Raw genomic sequence first — 20,893 nt, 5'->3', positions numbered from 1 at the left:
GGTTATGATATAAATGGAAAGGTGTGTGTGTGTGTGTGTGTGTGTGTGTGTGTGTGGTGTGTGTGTGTACATTGTGTGTGTGTGTGTGTGTGTGTGTATGTATGTGCGTGCGTGCGTGCGTGCGTGCGTGCGTGCGTGTGTAAGCTTGTGTTTGTGCTCGAGAAATATTGCTTGGAGGGACCCCTTCTCCTTCCCTCTTTCTCGCGCTTGCTCTCTCCAACACCAAATAATGGTTAATGAATGATGTCATTAATTTTACATCATTAGGTTTGCACAATGAGTAAGCAGACATTTGTAGTTCGGGTGTTATCGCTGGGTAAAATGAGATTCCCGTGCTCATGTATCTTCTTCTTTGTATTGTTTCTCATCCTTCTTGCTCCAGATTCAAAGATGCTCACTCAATATGTTTTGCACAAGGAAAAACTTAAAAAAAAAAAAAACGAACTTCCGTATAGCATAGTACTAATTCTGTATAATTATTCACCACAAATTTAAATATGACATATATTTATTTATTTATTATTTTTAATTTTATTTAATTGTGCCTCTGCTCGTACGTGTGTTTCTGCATGTCTATCACTTGGTATATCTGTCTGTATGTGTCTAGCAGCTAAATTTGCTGTTTGGAACTGTATGTAATCTGTATGCATGTGTATATAATATTTGCTTTTCCCCTCATAAAGTTTATTGTGTACTTGATTAAGATTACGAAGGAACCGATTGTTCATATGACACGATAGTTGATCTTGTAACGGCTTCCTGTTATACATGTCATTGCAGAAATATACTTTTGTTTGTTCATCTGTCTGTCTGTCTGTCTGTCTGTCTGTCTGTCTGTCTGTCTGTCTGTCTGTGTTTTTGTGTCTGTGTCTGTCTGTGTCTCTCTGCATCTGTGTATACCTGTTTCTGTCTTTGTCTGTGTCTGTCTGTCTGTCTGTCTCTCTGTCTCTGTCTCTCGCTCTCTCGCTCTCTCGCTCTTTCTCTCTCTCTCTCTCTCTCTCTCTCTCTCTCTCTCGCTCTCTCTCTCTCTTTCTCTCTCTCTCTCTCTCTCTCTCTCTCTCTCTCTCTCTCTCTCTCTCTCTCTCTCTCTCTCTCTCTCTCTCTCTCTCTCTCTCTCTCTCTCTCTCTCTCTCTCTCTCTCTCTGCCCCCTCCCTTTCTTTATGTCTTTCCACGCACCCACCCCTCCAACCCCAGTCCTTACCCCGGAATACCGGTGTACATTTCAAAGAGTGCAGTGACATATCTTTTTCTTTCGTTCTTTCTGCCTTTCCCTGTATGTGCATGCCACTGTTCTGGGTTTCGCGCATTTTTTTGCGGTCAGCTTCCCGCTGGCAGATGTGGGCCAGAATGTTGAAGAATAGTAATACACATAGCTGTAAAACAGGGATTTGAAAGAAGGGACGTTGGAAGGACTGTATATGAAATAGCAAGACAGACAAATGTTGTTTTTATAGCTCTGTAAAAAAAATTGTTTAAGACTCCTGTCAGGTTTCTCTTTTTTTGTGTTTTTTGTTGTTGTGTGTGTTTTCGTTGGTGTTTGGTAACCACTGGACTACTTGTTCGGTCATTCAGATTAATATTTTTGACTTCACCATTACTCTAAAATTAGTGCCCCTTTCAAAGTCATTGATAGTTCATGGTAAAGAACGAAGTCACTTGGGCAGTGAATTGTTAGCTTCTGCTGCTTTGTTAATATTATGTGACTGTTGGCTACCTATTTTAGGCAGATTTGTTCGTTTCATTTGTCCACTGGCAGTGTTTAGAAAATAATTGTAAAGCACCGCCCGTGCAAAAGTTATAAAATCTACCAAACAAATCCATATATTGATATTCATTATTTAGAGTGTTATAACTGTCGGCTATTTGGGAGGATTTCATAACTTTTGCACAATACGTCTTTTACTTTTCAATTATGTGGGTTATATCAGGTTTCCTTTAGACCTTTGAAAACACAACAATTTATCTTATACTATCATCCAAGCCCCCCCCCCCCCCCCTCCCTTCAAAAGAATAAAATAATGAACGAACAGTAATCGTAATTGGATAGCGCAAAACCCATGCCCGCGGGTACGGAAACACTTATCCTGTAGCTGCCAAAATTAAAAAAAAAAAAAAAAAAAAAGGGAAAGAGAGAGAGAGAAAAGCCGGCAAGGGGCCATTTCTTTCTATTGGCAGACTTCGATTTTTCAGACCATCCTTTGTTGGTGAAGCCGAGGTAGCCTGACCCCCCTCCATTTTCCCCGCGAAACACGATTAATTGCAATCGTGTGTGGTTAAGGTGTTAGCCGCGATCAACTATTTCTGCGAGGTGTCTCCTTTTTTCGTGTTAGTTATTGGGAGGTAGCCTATAATTGTTTTTATAGTGTGGGTTTATAAATGAAATATTCGGCAAATTGGAAACGTTTTTTTGTGTGGTCCTTTTGAGGAGATTTTGGTTAAAGTTTTTGTCATGGATTCAAAGTAGGCTTATGTGTACAGTTGTTGTGGGTAGATTTTTGTTTGTTAGTATTTTAGTGCAGTTTATAAACCCAATGTATTTGTCAACTTTGAATGGGTTTCTTTACTTTCGAGAGTGCATACATTACAACACAGGGCTTATCTAATAAATGCAATATGTTTGTCATTTCGAGTTTGTTTTGCGTTTTTATGTTTGATAGTGTGGTTTATAAATACGAGATATATTCAGCTGGAGTGGGTTTATTATTGTATACATATTATACTTTCGTTTAAAAATGTAATGGATTCGTGAACTTGAAATCGTCTGGGGATTTTCCTCCCTTTTTCTTTGAGTTAATATTATAGCGTGGTTTATAAATGTGATGTATTTATTAACTTGGAATGGTCTGTTTTCGTTTTGCAATGTATCACTATTTTGTGTAGTTTATACATTTATACGTCAAAGAAGGAAGTGACCTTTCTATAGTTAGTTTTCGAATTCGGAATTGTTTTGGTAACTTTGGACGTAGCATTTTTGTATAAAAAAATGACTTATTGATACATTATGCTGGCGATGAAGATGTATTATTATATGTAATGTACGCCCTGATATGGCCTTTTGTGGTCGGCTGGGCGTCAAGCAAACAAACAAACAAACAAATATGTAATGTATTTTTCACCGCCACATTGTTAATAAGAGAGATACAATTTTCTCTTTTATAGTCTAAGTACGCGACACTGTATAATAATTAAACCCTGAAAATGTTAAAAATTGCAACCGCTAGCGGGAAAAAAATGTCATTTTGTCCTAATTTATTGTAAATAATAAAGTGTTACATATGTCATATTACGGAGAGCAATACCCCCTTTCTCTGCCATTATAATGAATAATGAGAGTGCGATTTGTACGACTAATATATCTGTCAGCTCCAAAAGATTCCTTTTTCCTTGGCAGTTGTAATTTGATCTCTATTGTGAGGTTTGCCCGTGTACTAACTCTGTCGGTTATTATATAGTACCCCGTTTGTCTGATTTCTTTCTTTCTTTATTTGGTGTTTAACGTCGTTTTCAACCATTCAAGGTTATATCGCGACGGGGAAAGGGGGGAGATGGGATAGAGCCACTTGTCAATTGTTTCTTGTTCACAAAAGCACTAATCAAAAATTTGCTCCAGGGGCTTGCAACGTAGAACAATATATTACCTTACTGGGAGAATGCAAGTTTCCAGTATAAAGGACTTAACATTTCTTACATACTGCTTGACTAAAATCTTTACAAAAATTGACTATATTCTATACAAGAAACACTTAAACAAGGGTAAAAGGAGAAACAGAATCCGTTAGTCGCCTCTTACGACATGCTGGGGAGCATCGGGTAAATTCTTCCCCCAAACCCGCGGGGGATCCGTTTGTCTGAGATTTACGAGTTTGGTCCACATGTCAAATTACATGTGAACGTATAATTATATTCGGAGAAAACTTAATGAAGAATGATTTCAACAGGTTATGCAAAGTTAAGTTGCGCGATCTTTCTTTCTTTCTTGCTTGCGTTCTCTCTTTCTTATTATCCTTAGTTTATTTATTCATTTCATTTATTTTTCTTTCTTTCTTTCTTTCTTTCTTTCTTTCTTAATTTCTTTCTTTCTTTCTTTCTTTCTTTCTTTCTTTCTTTCTTTCTTTCTTTCTTTCTGTCTTGTTCTTTCTCTCTCTTTCATTGCTTGTCTAGCCTGTCTGTCTGCCTGCCTGTTTATCTGTCTGTCTCTCAGTCCGCCTGTCGAATCACTGGGTCTGCTATTTTGTTGTGCAATCGTTCATAAGAACCGACAGAAAACAAAACAAAGTACAGAGCAAAAATAATATGCAGGTTAACTAACTTTTATTTTCATATAGGTGTGGGGAGGGGTGGGGGGTTGTGGTTGGTTGGCTGGGTAGGGTTTACCCTTTCTCCTTGACTCGACTCTCTCTCTCTCTCTCTCTCTCTCTCTCTCTCTCTCTCTCTCTCTCTCTCTCTCTCTCTCTGTCTGTCTCTGTCTGTGTCTCTCTTTCTGTCTCTGTCTCTGTCTCTGTCTCTGTCTCTCTCTCTCTCTCTCTTTCTGTCTCTCTCTCTCTGTCTCTCTCTTTCTGTCTCTCTCTGTCTCAGTCTCTCTCTGTCTCTGTCTCTCTCTGTCTCTGTCTGTCTCTGTCTGTCTCTCTCTCTCTCTGTCTCTCTCTTTCTGTTTGTCTGTCTGTCTGTCTGTCTCTCTCTCTCTCTCTCTCTCTCTCTCTCTCTCTCTCTCTCGCTGTATAGCTCAAAATTGATATTAAATTAACACGACTTAAAAAGCATGAGGTATAGATCAAGGGTGGGGCTGTGATGGGGGGGGGGGGGGGGGGGGTATCTGGATATTACATACCAATGTCACGCGTGTTGTCGGTGTTGAAAGCACAGATCAGCGCATTCCATTTAGTGTATGTTTGAAATTGCGCTTCTTGTTTCACGTTAACCCTGTGTAAATGTGTACAATCATTCGAAAGGAATTTAGATGAGTTTTGTTCAAAGCATCTTAGAACCTAGATTTGAGCTAGCCACACCCGTGAACAATTTACTAAAATGTTTGGCAAACATGGTTTACTATGAATTATTCACTGACGGTTTGATGATATTGTGTAGGTGAACTGTTTGTTTGTTTGTGTGTTTGTTTGTTTGTTTATTTGTATTTTTCCTCTGTTTGTTAGTTTGTTTGTTCTCCTTTAATATCAAACAGAAATATGCTTTTCCTTTAACAAACTGATTTTTGAGTAAAGTCCTAATGAGGGTCTTTTTCATTTTCTTCTGCGTACACGGGCTGAATCTCCCACGTGAAATCGTGTTATTTGCACGAGTGGGTTTTCCCGTGTGTGACCGTTTTTACCCCGCCATTTAGGTAGGCATATGCCGATTTCGGGGGATAATGTGGGAGTAAAATAGTTGTGGGACTGAACTACAGACTGCTGACCACATATTTGTGTTTGTTAACCTCTTCACTGTGTGCATGGCTCTCATTTAAATGACAAACCGTAAAAATGCATCCTGTCAATAATGTGTTCGTGTGTATGTCACTTGTACGTCGTGTATTTATTGCTAATGTAATAAAAAAAATGTAATGTAATGTAATATACAGTGTAGTACTAGTAGTAGATGATATGTAAGATGAATAATTAAGATTGCTATTAAGATATTCTGACCTTCGTTTCCTTTTTTTCATATTATGTAACGCTCAGTGTTTTGTTTTGTTTTGAAAACTCATGTGGTTTTTGTTTTGTTTTGTATTTTGTCCTATTTGATTTTTTTCTATTTTTATCTTATCTTATTTATTTGTTATCTTATTTTGTTTTATTTTATTCTATTTTGTCTTTGTTTTATCTCATTGTATTGTATCTTATTGTAATATTACTCCTGTATTTGTATATACTCTTACTGAGATGTAATTGTTAGCACCGTTCTGAAATTGTTTTCAGATACATTGATCGCGATTGACTATCGTTAAATATGCAGTATCAACTGTTTGATCATCTGTGCTCAAATCTAACTGTTGTCGAAGTGATTGTGCTACTCGTCAACAGAAGTTCGACGCGTCCTTTTGAATTGTGCGTAGAACGTCTATAAACGACTGTGTACCACTGCAAAGACTATCTATTTCCCCAAGGCTCGGCAACAAACAAGTCCTTATTAATTTTTTCTAATGTAGTGTTTTATTCTGTGAACTGACTGGAGACCACAGACAAACCACAACAAGTTAAAACTGCAAACGCAAAGTTTCGAACGTTTGAATCGGCAGAACTAATGGGGACAGGTAGGCTACAACCAACGAATGTTTGTCTCTTGCATCAATTGAAATAATAGTAAATTAATATTAAAAAAATATGTTTAATGTTTTCTGCTGCCTTATGTCGAGCTACCAAATACGGGAGTTATTACGATTGTCTTGGGTTTAAAAAACAACAAGTCGCGTAAGGCGAAAATACAACATTTAGTCAAGTAGCTGTCGAACTCACAGAATGAAACGGAACGCAATGCAATTTTTCAGCAAGACCGTATACTCGTAGCATACTCGTAGCACGCTCATGGCAAAGGCAGTGAAATTGACAAGACAAGAGCGGTTTAGTAGTTGCGCTGAGAAGGATAGCACGCTTTTCTGTACCTCTCTTCGTTTTAACTTCCTGAGCGTGTTTTTAATCCAAACATATCATATCTATATGTTTTTGGAATCAGGAACCGACAAGGAATAAGATGAAAGTGTTTTTAAATTGATTTCGACAATTTAATTTTGATAATAATTTTTATATTTTTAATTTTCAGAGCTTGTTTTTAATCTAAATATAACATATTTATATGTTTTTGGAATCAGAAAATGATGGAGAATACGATGATGGTAAATTCGAATCGTTTTATAAAAAACTTTTTTTTTACAATTTTCCGATTTTTAATGACCAAAGTCATTAATTGATTTTTAAGCCACCAAGCTGAAATGCAATACCGAAGTCCGGGCTTCGTCGAACAATACTTGACCAAAATTTCAACCAATTTGGTTGAAAAATGAGAGCGTGACAGTGCCGCCTCAACTTTCACGAAAAGCCGTATATGACGTCATCAAAGACATTTATCAAAAACACGAAAAAAACGTTCGGGGATATCAATCCCAGGAACTCTCATGGAAAATTTCATAAAGATCGGTCCAGTAGTTTGGTCTGAATCGCTCTACACACACGCACGCACGCACGCACGCACACACACACACACATACACCACGACCCTCGTTTCGATTCCCCCTCTATGTTAAAACATTTAGTCAAAACTTGACTAAATGTAAAAACGGTGTTATTGGGTCAATAAAGTTGTGTGTGTGTATATTTGATTGGGTGAAGGCGCTAAGCAAGAAAAACCATCGTATTTTGCTAATTTCGTAGATTATTGCGCCCGATTATTGGTTTCATTCTCTTGAATTTTGTTTTGGCAATGAATGAGGGGAACAAATAATGTCATTTTATTTTTCAGTTTATCTGTTTTAGAAATATTAAAAGACTAAATCGAAACTATGCAGGCTTAAATTAAACTAAAAGAATACAGGACAAAAACATGCAACAACAAGTCGCGTAAGGCGAAAATACAATATTTAGTCAAGTAGCTGTCGAACTCACAGAATGAAACTGAACGCAACGCAACAAGACCGTATACTCGTAGCATCGTCACTCCACCGCCCGTGGCAAAGGCAGTGCACGTGGAATTGACAAGAAGAGCGGGGTATTCGTTGCGCTGAGAAGGATAGCACGCTTTTCTGTACCTCTCTTCGTTTTAACTTTCTGAGCGTGTCTTTAATCCAAACATATCATATCTATATATTTTTGGAATCAGGAACCGACAAGGAATAAGATGAAAGTGTTTTTAAATTGATTTCGAAAAAAAAATTTTGATAATAATTTTTATATATTTAATTTTCAGAGCTTGTTTTTAATCCGAATATAACATATTTATATGTTTTTGGAATCAGCAAATGATGGAGAATAAGATAAAGGTAAATTTGGATCGTTTTATAATTTTTTATTTTTTTTTACAATTTTCCGATTTTTAATGACCAAAGTCATTAATTAATTTTTAAGCCACCAAGCTGAAATGCAATACCGAACCCCGGGCTTCGTCGAAGAGTACTTGACCAAAATTTCAACCAATTTGGTTGAAAAATGAGGGCGTGACAGTGCCGCCTCAACTTTCACGAAAAGCCGGATATGACGTCATCAAAGACATTTATCAAAAAACTGAAAAAAACGTTCGGGGATTTCATACCCAGGAACTCTCATGTCAAATTTCATAAAGATCGGTCCAGTAGTTTAGTCTGAATCGCTCTACACACACACACAGACAGACAGACACACACACACACACACACACACACACACACACACACACACACACACATACACCACGACCCTCGTCTCGATTCCCCCCTCTACGTTAAAATATTTAGTCAAAACTTGACTAAATATAAAAAACAACCAACAAACAAAGAAACTCATGTGACACAACGCGTTTTTCTTCGTTCTTGTGTGTGCGTTTTCTCACTTAGTTTATTATTACACCCCCGGCATAGGGGTGTGTATAGGATTCGGTCGATGTGTTTGTTTGTTTGTGTTCGCATATAGATCTCAAGAATGAACGGACCGATCGTCACCAAACTTGGTGAACAGGTTCTATACATTCTTGAGACGGTCCTTACAAAAATTGGGACCAGTCAAACACACGGTTAGGGAGTTATTGGTGGATTAAAATTATACAAGGACTTATAGAGGGAGATATTAATGGTCAAAGGGAAATAACCATTCTCACTCAGTCACTGCCACCAACTGAGAAGGTTATTTCCCTTTGACGGGGGTGTTTTTTCTACCTCGGAGGAATTTCTTGTTTTGATTATTTTGATTGGACATGGGGTTACCTTTTATTTCTGTATTTCTGTATCAGTTTCTGTGGGTGTATTTTTGCCTAATTGTTTTCTTTCTTTATTGTTTGTTTTTTGTTATTTGTTCTTTTGTTTGTTTCTTTGGTTTCATTCTATTTTTCTTTTTCTTTTTTGACTTTTTGTTCCTTCTCTATTTCATTGTTGTGGCTTTTTATTGTTCATTATCTTACGACTTAATAACTAACCGATTACTTTTTTCTCTGTTCCAGATTACACCATGTCACCACTAAAATAACCCAACGAGCATAACCGTGACACAACCCAGCGACAGCAAGAACAACCTCCATCACTTCTACACCCCGTTCCCACAGGTCGTCGTATAGATGCTGGTGGACATGCAACACGGGAGCCTGCAGAACCCTTACGGGCCCGGCCCGGGGGTCGGGGGCATCTCACAGGGCCCAGGAGGCGGGCTGGGCAGCTCTCTCGGGATGGTTCCCTCCCTCTTCGGCGAGCACCAGAACTACTACCGCGCCCACCCGGGTGGCTACCCGAGCATGGCCATGGGTGGGATGGGCATGTACACTGACCAGTACGCCATGGCCAGGTCGTCCCCCTACGGACCGTACGCCCATCACCACCACCACCACGCGGCTAAGGACATGGTCAAGCCGCCCTACTCTTACATCGCCCTCATCGCCATGGCCATCCAGAGCGCGCCGGACAAGAAGGTCACCCTCAACGGCATCTACAATTTCATCATGGAGCGCTTCCCTTTCTATCGCGAGAACAAGCAGGGCTGGCAGAACTCTATCCGCCACAACCTCTCGCTCAACGAGTGCTTCATCAAGATCGCCCGCGACGACAAGAAGCCGGGCAAAGGAAGCTACTGGACCCTCGACCCGGACAGCTACAACATGTTCGACAACGGCAGCTACCTGAGACGTCGCCGACGCTTCAAGAAGGCGCACGTGATGAAGGAGAAGGAAGAGCGAGACAAGCAGATGGCTGACTTCGACAAGCAGTGCCACAAGGACGGAGAGGGGGAAGGCGTTGGTGGGGGTGGAGGTTCTGGCGATGATGGTGGTGATGGTCACGGTGGTGGCGGAGGGGGTAGCGGCCACCACTCCCACCACTCCCTTCACAACGGCACGGACTCGCACACTTCGGGTTCGGAAGCCGGACTCGACCACAGCCCTAAGGGAGGAGGAGGAGGAGGAGGAGGGGGAGGAAGTGCAGGAGGAGGAATGGGCGGACACGATTCTCGAGACCGCAAGGCCATGGTCACAGACAGTTCACCAGGGTCTTCAGGCATGCCCAGCACCAAGTCAGAACCCGTAGACTCACCTAAAAGCGACTGCATGTCAGGTGTAGGACTGGGCCATGTGGGAGTGGGAGTTGGTGTAGGACTTGGTATGGGCGTTGGGGCGATGGGGGCGATGGGCGCCATGGGCGCTATGGGCGCTATGGGCGCAATGGGCGCCATGGGCCCTATGGGCGCGATGGGCCTGGGGCTGGGACATCGCCCCGGGTCGAACTCCGCTCAGGCTAACTCGCTGCCCATCCCGCCGGACCCCATGACGCAGATGGAGAGCCCCGTGTCGTCGTTCAGTGTGGAGAACTTCCTCCCGACTTCCTCGCACCACCTGGGCGTGGGAAGCGACCTGGTGGCCAGGCCCCCTCCCCTCGTCTCCCCCCAGGTGCTGCCCTACTCGCGAGCCTCGGCCACTGACCTCTACCGCTCGTCCAGCAGCGTGGCCTGTTCTCAAGGAGGGAGCGGGGGCCTGTCGTCCTCCACGCCGCCCTACAACTACCACTGCCACAACTCGCAGAGCGTCTTCCCCTCGGCGGGCGTGTCGGCCGGCAGCAGCCCCCCTCACCAGCACCACCACCAGCACATGTCCATGTCGCAGAACTGCGGTGAAGAGGCTGGAAGCGCAGGAGGAGGCGGAGGAGGAGGAAGCACCAGCGGAGGAGGAGGAGCCAGCTCCCCCCACACCCCTCTTTCCCATTCCCACTCCCACTCCCTCCATCACCCCCACTCCTCCCCGCTGGGTTCTGCGCAGAGTAACGGCCTCAACCCTGGTTCCATGTTCTCCATGTCCCAATCCTCTGCCGGGCACTACCCCCGGGCCAACAGTTGGTACATGAGCCCCTCCTCCGAGCTCAACCCCGGGGCGGATTTTTCCGTCTCTTCCTCCCCCTTCGCCATGTTCGATTCCCAGCGTTTGCTCTCTCAAGGACAGAGTCAGGCTTCGGCCAGTTGTCAACTGGCGGCGTTCAGAGCTCCCTACAAGACTGCTAGCTCATACGCTTACGACTGTACAAAATTTTAACTAACTACCTGCTTCGGCCGGGTAGATATAGAGAGAGCAGGAAACATTATATCATCGGAGAACATTCAAAAATATCAGTCTCTTGAGTGCTGCTGGGCATTGCAGTGAAAACTGACAAGAAACACATAATTATAAACCAAATACCGTGACTTGGTGTGCGTAGTCAGTGCCAATGCGCATTGCGGTACAAACAATACTTGAAAAAGGCGCACATGTGTAGTCATTTGTTTAAACAAAAAAAAGTGAAATTCATAATTTTGATGAACTATATCACTCACCCTCCCCATCTTCCTTTAAACATCCACATTGACAGCCAGACGTTTTGGGGACAAAACATGAATTAAAGACGTTATGTGTTGTGCATACACATATTGCTGATTGAATTTAATGGCGTGGCAATATTTCTTGCAACTGACAATCTTGACTAAATGTGTTAAGCCAGTAATTTGAGTAATTGGACAATGCGATAGGGCTACAATATATCTCGTAGATTTTAGAAAGAAAAATCAGGTCTACAAAATATTACTAAAATAATTGAATATCTTGATCGACAAAATCGGATTACTTGTTCAACAAATGGAAATATGAAAGGAAAAGTTATGACATGTTGATTTATTCAGCAAAACACAAACAAAATCGTACAAATAGTTTGATCTTTTCATTGAAAGAATGTGTTGCATTATTCCTAACACAACACAGTGACGATTTTTAAGCGTAATTTGTTTTTCAAAACTCACCAAAGTAATGTAAATCTTGTCTCTTTCTCTTTGCAAACCTTCATATATTTTCCATTTTCTGTACAGGCGTTTAAAACATATTTTCATACATTGTTTCTAATTTGTTAATTATAACATGTACAAAGACGAGCTCAAAATGAGCAAACACAATAATTTCTTTTTTTTTTTTGCACATTAAGAAGCAAGTCTGATTCTGTAAATAATTTACCGTGAGATTTATTTTCTTCGGCGGATAGTTGAATAGGTTTATGTAGCACTTTCCGTTACCCGTGGCAAAAACAAAGGCGATGCCAAAGTTTGAAATGTTTAATTAATTATCAGACCTGACACGATCTCTTTTGTAAATAGTTGAGGTCAACACTTTAAAACAGCACACTAGTAATTGCTTTATGATCTTTTAATAGAATGCTTTGTTTTCCAAAGCTAAAAATAGCACTGCTTTTCTGCATTGGTGCTCTATCTTTAGTCAAGTTTTTGTTCTGTACTGTCTCAGGACGTGCAAACGTTTTGTGTTCACTAAACATAGTCACTGAAGAGCACTCATGATAACTTGTTTTGGTGAAAACTAAAGACTCGCTTGTGCATTGTGTGAACTTGTTATCAATTGACCAAAGAAATATTGAAAAATGTGTCGTCGACTGTTGTTCAAAATATAGAGCCTTTATGTACTGGTTTTATGAGTGTTTCATGGGAACACGTCAAAAACTGAAACGGAAAAAAAAGATGTTGATAAACAATGCTGAAAACGCTCTCGTGTGAAGAAGAAACAGACTAACAAGAAGAAATGACTTCAAACTCGAGAATACAAAAAAGTGTTTCAGAAAATTGGTTCAGGGCGCAATGGAGACAGGTCAGTTTCAGCTGTACACTGCTGGTCATGGCGTTTTGCACGAATAACACAGACAGTGAAGTTTTCCTCGTATTGTTGTGTCGTACAGTTTCTTCCGATGAAGCTTTATCACTGTGCACTACGGCGAAACACACTGTGAAGAAGCTGACGTCACCAGAGCTGATTTTGTCATACACGAATCAAGATCTTGACGTCAGGTAGGACTTCTTTTGCATCGTTTTTCTTCCCGGCTTGTAGATGAGTTTGAACAAAAGCAGTGTTGACTGTTCTTCTGATCTGTGTGTGAAAGATCGTGACTGTGTGCGTGTTAAGATATTTCGTCGTCGTTTTAAATGTGATCTTTTTTGCTCTCAGAAACCACAAATAGTCAAGTCTCAAAATGTGTACAAATTGTTGTTCTAGTGGCAACGGAGACAGGCTATTAGAAAAAGGATGACACTTTTTTTTTAAATATGACTTTTTTGTTTTGTTTTAATTTTGCATGGTAAAAATGATGTGTGCATGTGTAATGCTTTTCTGAATGTAAATTTGTTATTCGTAAATGAATTACATTGAGATTGTATGTCATTGTGTTCAATTGAATGTCATTGTGATGTGTTTTTGTGTCTATCTGTCCGCCTCTCTGTCTGTATGTATGTCTCTTTCTCTCTCTGGTTCGCTCTCTTTGCCCCCCCCCCCCCCCTTCCTATCTCTCTGGCATACTATTTGCACACTAAAAAGGATATTAACTTTCTACCCAGGCACTGTATACGGAAACGTATTCATCGAATGATATTTTATCAAATGTATTTTTGATTTACCTTTTTCTCTCTCAGTTTTTGGCGTTTCGTTTTCAAGAAGTACTTGATAATATTTTCAATGATGTCCTTTAATGTACTTGTTAATTGTTTGTGTGAATTTAAAGCTAAGTAAGAATTACCACACATACATACGTTCCTGTGATTCATTACAAAGTCTGTTTTCGGTCAGTGGAAAAAAATCTTTGGGGGATCGTGCAAAAGAATAAATACATGTACATGTACCTCAATGTCAGTTTATTCTATATATATGTGTGTGTATGTTTATTTGTTTTGATATCTTTTCATGCACTTCAAATGATATAAATATAGTGTCAGAGATTATGCGCTCAAAACTTTGATTTCATCAGTAGGACTCATAGGTTCTGAATTTCTAGTGCTAAATACATGTGTTTAGGAGATGAGAAATAAAAAGGAGTGAAACATTATCCAGTTGTGCTGTATTCTCAGTTTATTGTGTATATATATTGTACGTTATATACGTTGTATGTCACAACATGTATATACAGATAAACTGACGGACAGACACACGCACGCACGGTGCACGCACGCACACTCGCCCACACACACACACACACACACACACACACACACACACACACACACACATAGTATATATATACGCATACTACTAACGCACGCACGCACGCAAGCACCCACGCACGAACAAGCACATGAAGAAAACCGCATTCACTTCAAATCAGCTTACTGAATACAGCAATTGAAAATACCAATACCAATTGCGAAAAAGAAAAAAAAAAAAAAAAAAAAGCAATCAAACACAAACACTATGATAATCAAACAATAAATGTCAACCGAGGCCTGTTTTCCCGTCGACTCTGACGTTCTTTTAGTTTTTAAATTAAAAGGTTATCGTCGAAAATGCTCCCCAACAAATCAAAAAAACTAAAATAAAACAAATGACATTAAACAAATAATACGTACTTTTAACAAAAATGCAAGAATAAAAAAAGAATAAGAACAGAAAAACCATCCGGCAACCATCATTACAAACAAACAAGATCGTTCCGTCCTGCGGGCTATATTTGTTACACTGGACATGAAAATAACCATGGAGCCAAATTAAAGATCTTACCAACATAATTCAACAGAAATATAAACAAACACTCTTTCTCCTCGCTCAGTTGTCTTATCTGATGTCGTCTAGTTTTCTCACAGGTTTATAATTATATATAGCCTTGAAAGTTTTGTTGACAGTTGTCGAAAACCAGTGATGCAAGACACTGTCAAAAACATCTGTAGACTCGACTTGGTGTCAAAAGTATGATTTGCCACGCGGCTCAAAATTGTGCAAATCGCAAATCGATGAACACGAGTCGTACGGTATAGATTCTTATTTCTGAGACGACAGAGGGAAACAGTGGTGGGGTAGGGGTGGCGATGGTGGGAGTGGGGCGGGGATGAAAAAAGTATAAGAGACAGAGAGGGTCGTGTTCGAATGTGAAAAGAGAGTTTAGTGTTCAAAAGCGCAGGCTAAACGCAAAAGAATAAATTATTAACATTAACATAAAAACAGAGCCGTACTTAACTTGCAAGCAAAGCTGTTGACTAATATGATAATCAAATAACAGAGGTACACAACATGTGTGTTTTAATAGTTTTGTGAAACAACAACCCGTATGCGTTGCATAACAATTAAAAAGTTACCCCACGGTACATTACTGAGCCGAATTTGAATAACAAACATGTTTTTGCTCAAGTAACTCAAATTACTCTGAAATAAGTCTTATATGTAAATGTACATGCAAATGCACAACTGGAAAGCAAAAGTCAAACAGTAAACACAATGCTAAGGATAACACATACGCTCTGATTATGATAATTCCTGTCGGGAAACTGCACAAAAAACCCCACCATCGATAACAATCCTGCGCCAACTATTTGATAGATATACAGATAAATATACACGGAAACACGATTAAATGCACTGAATACACACAGAAATATGAAGCGATGCTCTGATGCATTAAAATAAAGACGAAACTACAGAGAAAAATATTCCCCTCCGGCCTCGAAGGATTTAATTTTCTCAACCTGTTGCTAAAACAACATCGTGCGTATTTTGATTACGCAAAACGAGCAGTTCTCGCAAACCTGGGTCAAATGCAATAACAGTCACCATTATTGCCTGTGCGACCGTGTCTCTCACATACTAAGAAACATTCAAAAACGTAAAAACAAAGAAACAAAAGAAGAAAAAAAGAACGTAAAAAATGAGGCGAGTAATGAGAAAATAGAACACAAAAATAATTGTCCCGCCCCGCCTCTTTTATTTTCGGGGCGTAGGAGCTGAGTTGATGAGAGAAGTGGGTGAAGGGGAGGGGGGGGGAGGGGTGGAGGGTGGATGGAGGCGGGTTGTACGCGGTTAGAGGCGGAGGGAGTCGGGGTTTGCATGATTAAAATGTGTTGTGTGTAAAAACAGCAGCATGGAACAGCAGCGGACGTTGGTTTGCAATAGTAAAACAATGTTTAAAACTTAATCTTCAGTTAGATTTATCTGAGTGTGCAGAACATTCATACCACCATGTTGGGATATACTTTTTGTATATATTCAGTCGAACCTGCCCTGACGACCACCTCTTGATAACGACCACCTCTTGATAACGACCACCTGTCCATTGCGACCATGCCAAAGAAACCCAGACGAGGTTCTTTCCTATGATTCATCTGTTCAGAACGACCACCTGTCTATGAGTACCGCTCTTGGTTGGTCTTCACAGTGGTCGTTGTAGACAAGTTCGACTGTCTTAGCAAAAAATGGCCATTAAAATGTAGGTACTTTTTGGTAGCAAAAGACAGTCCTTGCATGATGTCACCTTTCTTTAGCCGTGAAAAATATCGGCAGCTCTCCCAACATGACAACAACGTGTTTTGTGGTCTGAAAGTGTTGAAGTTTCACCCACTGACGCCCCCAAACGGCATCCAAGTAACTATACAATCCAGGAAAGTGCTGTTCGCATGGCACACTTTCAACCAACATCCAACCAACCAGAAGTCGCTGAGGAGTCGCTGAGGCCAAGTCGGCGGAAAGTCTGCAATGTGAACGGCCCAGATTTAGTCCCGATTTAGTTTCGCTTTAGCAGCGACTTGAAATATGGCGATTTTATGTCCTAATGTTACGTACGTTGAATATCACATTTTAATCTCAAAGGTGTACAACTATATACACAAAGCAATGTTGTCCTAAATTCCTTGAACGTAGAAGCATTAGTTTCTCGCAGCAATGAATTCCAAGAAAAACGTTTTGTCGTTCATCAAATGCACATGTACTCACTCATGCGTTTTACATGGCCTGTATAATAATTATAATATCTTTCGTCCCTTCGCGATGTTTCACACTCTCAAACAATGCCAGCTCAGACTAATACTGATTTATTTACTCAATGAATTCCGCCTGATCGAGCACATCTAACTTAACACAGAATAGTGTGGGCATTCGCTATAAATACTGTTCTTGGTCCGACTCGACAACCCTTGTCTTGTGTGCGAGAAATCGTTCAAATGTTGACACAAGTCTGCGAATCGGAGTATAAGGCGAAAATGACAGACAGGAAAAGGACCGACTTATAATCCGTCCGATTTGTGTTCTTTGGTCTGGAGCAGGTCAGGAGAGAGAGAGAGAGAGAGAGAGAGAGAGAGAGAGAGAGAGAGAGAGAGAGAGAGAGAGAGAGAGAGAGAGAGAGAGAGAGAGAGAGAGAGAGAGAGAGAGAGAGAGAGAGAGAGAGAGAGAGAGAGAGAGAGATTACAAAAGAATACATATTTCAGAGTAAGAGACAGACATGCATACATACAGAAAGCGGATAAACACATTAAAATGTCATACAATGTTCAGGTAATTGTACGCAGTAAGTTTTTTCCCTGTGCAGCTATAGCTATGTACTTCTCTGTTCTGCCTTCAAGAACACAAAGGACGACAACACAGTCGCTGATCTGATATATATCTCACTTTTGAATTGTTCAATGTGTTATGCTGAATTTTAAAGTGGTCAAATATTTGAAAGCGCTGTTCAAGATATAGACTAACAAAGACAAAACAAGCGAGGAAGTCTGTAGCCATGCGTGCGTTTCAAACTCTGGAACCTTCACATTTCAAATGTATGGTGCCTTTTGTTTTGCGGATTGCACGTGTAGTTCAGAAGGCTAGACAGTCGTACGAAAGATATTCTACTGCTATACGCTAGTGAGCAGTAGAACATGTTTGGTCATACTCAACGGTTCTTTCAGTTAGTGCACCAGAATGACCAGACTGCAACCCAGCGTGAAGCCTTCTCCAGCAAACTGCATGCATTTCATGGAAGATAAAGCAACATTTCAATTTAAAAGAATTTAGATTTCACAGCATTTGAAGCAGTTTAGAGCTCAAGATGGCCATACCGCACACTATAGTGGCCCCAGACTAAAATCCCAAACAGTCAATTTTGTGTGAAACCTTGCTCAGCAATACTTGTTTCCACACTACACTACTTGCAGGCTAAAGCAGAATTTCAGTTTAAAATAGGCTTTAAATGTAGGTGATGCAGTTTAGAGCTCAGGAGAGCCATATCTCACACAGTAGTGCACATAGACTAAGAACCCAAAATGTCAACAGTTTTGGGTGCATCCTTGCTCTGAAAAACTTTCTTCCACACGGCAATCCGACTCAAGCAGAATTTCAGTGTAAAATAGACTTTAAGGCAGTTAAAGTAGTTAAGAGATTCAGGAAGTCATAGTAGCTGTACCGCCGGTACACAGCATTACTGAGTGACCACGCAGACTAAAACCCAAAAGGTCAAATCTGCGTGAAGCCTTGCTCACCAAGGGGTAGGCCGAATGCAGGCTAAAATTGGGCAGGTGCAGCACAATAGCAAAACGCTCTTTGTCTTGAATTCTGGCACTAAATGAATTTGCAGACATTTCCTGAAAAACGGGCTCTGACCTTTTACCCCTGGCGTGGAAGAAAGTTTTGATTTCAGTTCAAGATACTGGCGAGAGGGGGTGCATGAATGAACAGAGTGAGTGTGTGGGGCTTTAGATAACAGATGCTGATGCTGGTCGAAAACTTTGATTTTTCGTTTTCTTTTTCAAAATAGGTTTGTGGTATTGTCAGAATATCTAGTCGCATGTGAATGCTAGTCTTTTTTTTCTTCTAAAATCACATTTTCAAACACAGCAAATTCGGTTCAAGAGTTGGCTTTAGAGAGCCTAGTGCTTGTGCTGACTGCATTCGTTGATTGTGTTGGTGTTGTTTATTTTTTTTCTAAAGTAGAAACAATGGAGAGAGAGAGAGAGAGAGAGAGAGAGAGAGAGAGAGAGAGAGACAGACAGACAGACAGACAGACAGAGAGACAGACAGACAGACAGACAGACAGAGACAGACAGACACACACACAGACAGCCAGCCGGCCAGCCAGACAGCCAGACAGACAGACAGACAGACATATAGAGATGAGGGGGATAAATGCGCATGCGTGCTTGCGTGTGTGCTTGAATGTGCGTGTGTAAGTGTTTGCGTTAGCATAAATATATATATACGTGCATGTATACATATGCGTTCACGAGTTTTATTGTGCACAAGTTCGTTCCTGTGTCCGTGCATGCATGCGTCTCTGCGTTAATATATGAATCTGTGTGCGCATGCACAGCAGTGAGTATGGCGTGGTTAACATTTGTGTGTAAAATTATGACGAGTAGGACCACAGGAGCAGCTCAGGAAGATCTACCCAGCTGCATGTGTGTTAAAGGTATTAGGGGAGATTTTAAACGTGTCAAGTCTTCAAATTAAAAGGAGCTTGGGGAGAAAAAAAGAACAGAAAGAAAAAAAAGTAGCAAAAGTGGAGAAAGTTGAAGAAGTGAAAAAAGAAGATGATGACAAAATAGAGAAAGAAGCTTGGAAGAAGCGGAAAAAGACGAAACAAAAAAGAGAAAGTGGAAGAAGAGTTGAAAGAAGAGGTATGCAATGGCACCAGTATTTCAACGTATGACTGATATATTTTCAAACAGGTTCATGCAATATTTAAAAGAAATATGGAACAGAAGGATCTAACATTTTACTTTGGGGAATTTGCGGATGAGAAGGTGAAAATCCGAAATTGTTCTCTTCAGTGCCACAGAAACTTTTTGAATAATGAATCTTCGTGGCTTGCATCATTTTCTGTTTGCATTTAGTCATATTTGTCTAACCCGGTCCACTTCAGTCTTGTGTTTGTACCTATATCTAACTAGAGGCTGAGAACAGAACTCTTTCTTTTCTCACTCTCTTTGCTTTAAATATATGTGCGTCTTCTGCATGTCTATTTTCTGTTCGTGTCTGTAACGTTCAGCTGGAGCTGGAGTTTGGAGTTTGGTGACATGCAATTTTCAGTCTTTTCAATGCTAATCATGTGTATCTAATTGCAAATTGAATGAATTTTCTTAATTGCTGTCATTAACATTCCAGTTGACGATACAACCATTTAAAAAGATAGAATTCCTTTTTTTGTTTTTTCATATTTTTTTTGGGGGGGGAGGTATCTACTAAGTCCATGTCAAATCCTCTGGTTTCATGCATATGACACAAGTGATGTATTAAGAAATGCCAGTGGTGTACTTAACGTTGACAATCAATTTGTGCAAGTATTCCTAAATCTTTCTTTGCATGCCAGGACAATATTTGAAAACAGTATTTAATTGAGAATTCATTTTCTATGGCTAAAATGTCTCATCAATGAAAATTAAAAGATCACTCGCGTAACATATAGAGAACCGACTTGACCTCAGCTCTGTACGACACAACCCATTAATGCTGTGTCTGTGCTTGTTGTGTACGCATAAACCTCCATGATAGTGTTGTTGGTGTCAGTGATTTGCTTGTCCACAGGGGGAGAGTCAATTTCATGGCGGATTAAGGGGGTACTTTGCCGCGCAATACTCTCTCTTCTTACCCTTGATCGCCTGTTCTTTGTCACCGTGAGTGATTTAATGACCCGCTTCGTTGATTGTTTGATTATCCTTGGGGTCAGCGTGCCGTTCGGACACAGCGGTAAGTTGTTTTATTCTCAACGCATTTGCTTCAACTGAGTTCTTGCTGACTTGGGAAAATGTTGACTGGTTGAATGTGTATATGATTATCAATTCCATTTCTGAACTGACCAGGTTTTGGCGTTATGTGACGGTATTTGAAGATTACTGTTTACAGTGAATGGCATACACGTGTGTGTGTGTGTGTATGTGTGTGTGTGTGTGTGTGTGTGTGTGTGTGTGTTTGTCTGTGTGTGTGTGTGTGTGTGTGTGTGTGTGTGTGTGTGTGTGTGTGTGTCTGTCTGGCTGGCTGGCTGACTGGCTGGCTAGC

At 40.6% G+C, this 20,893-nt stretch overlaps 1 protein-coding gene across 1 annotated transcript in view; it reads left to right on the top strand.

Annotated features, from left to right (window-relative positions):
* LOC138966074 (forkhead box protein C2-like) overlaps positions 1-13,994 on the top strand; it is a 22,555-nt gene extending 8,561 nt beyond the window's left edge. Inside the window, exon 2 of the mRNA XM_070338162.1 lies at positions 9,116-13,994. Coding sequence (XP_070194263.1) covers positions 9,230-11,182 — 1,953 coding nt within the window. The 5' untranslated portion in view covers positions 9,116-9,229 and the 3' untranslated portion in view covers positions 11,183-13,994. The remainder of the gene's footprint in view (positions 1-9,115) is intronic.
* The last annotated feature ends 6,899 nt before the right edge of the window (positions 13,995-20,893 follow it).

Source organism: Littorina saxatilis, linkage group LG1, assembly GCF_037325665.1.
Source record: "Littorina saxatilis isolate snail1 linkage group LG1, US_GU_Lsax_2.0, whole genome shotgun sequence".
Lineage (NCBI taxonomy): Eukaryota > Metazoa > Mollusca > Gastropoda > Littorinimorpha > Littorinidae > Littorina > Littorina saxatilis.
The sequence above is the reverse complement of the archived record's forward strand: the minus strand, read 5'-3'. Positions and strand labels throughout refer to the sequence as shown.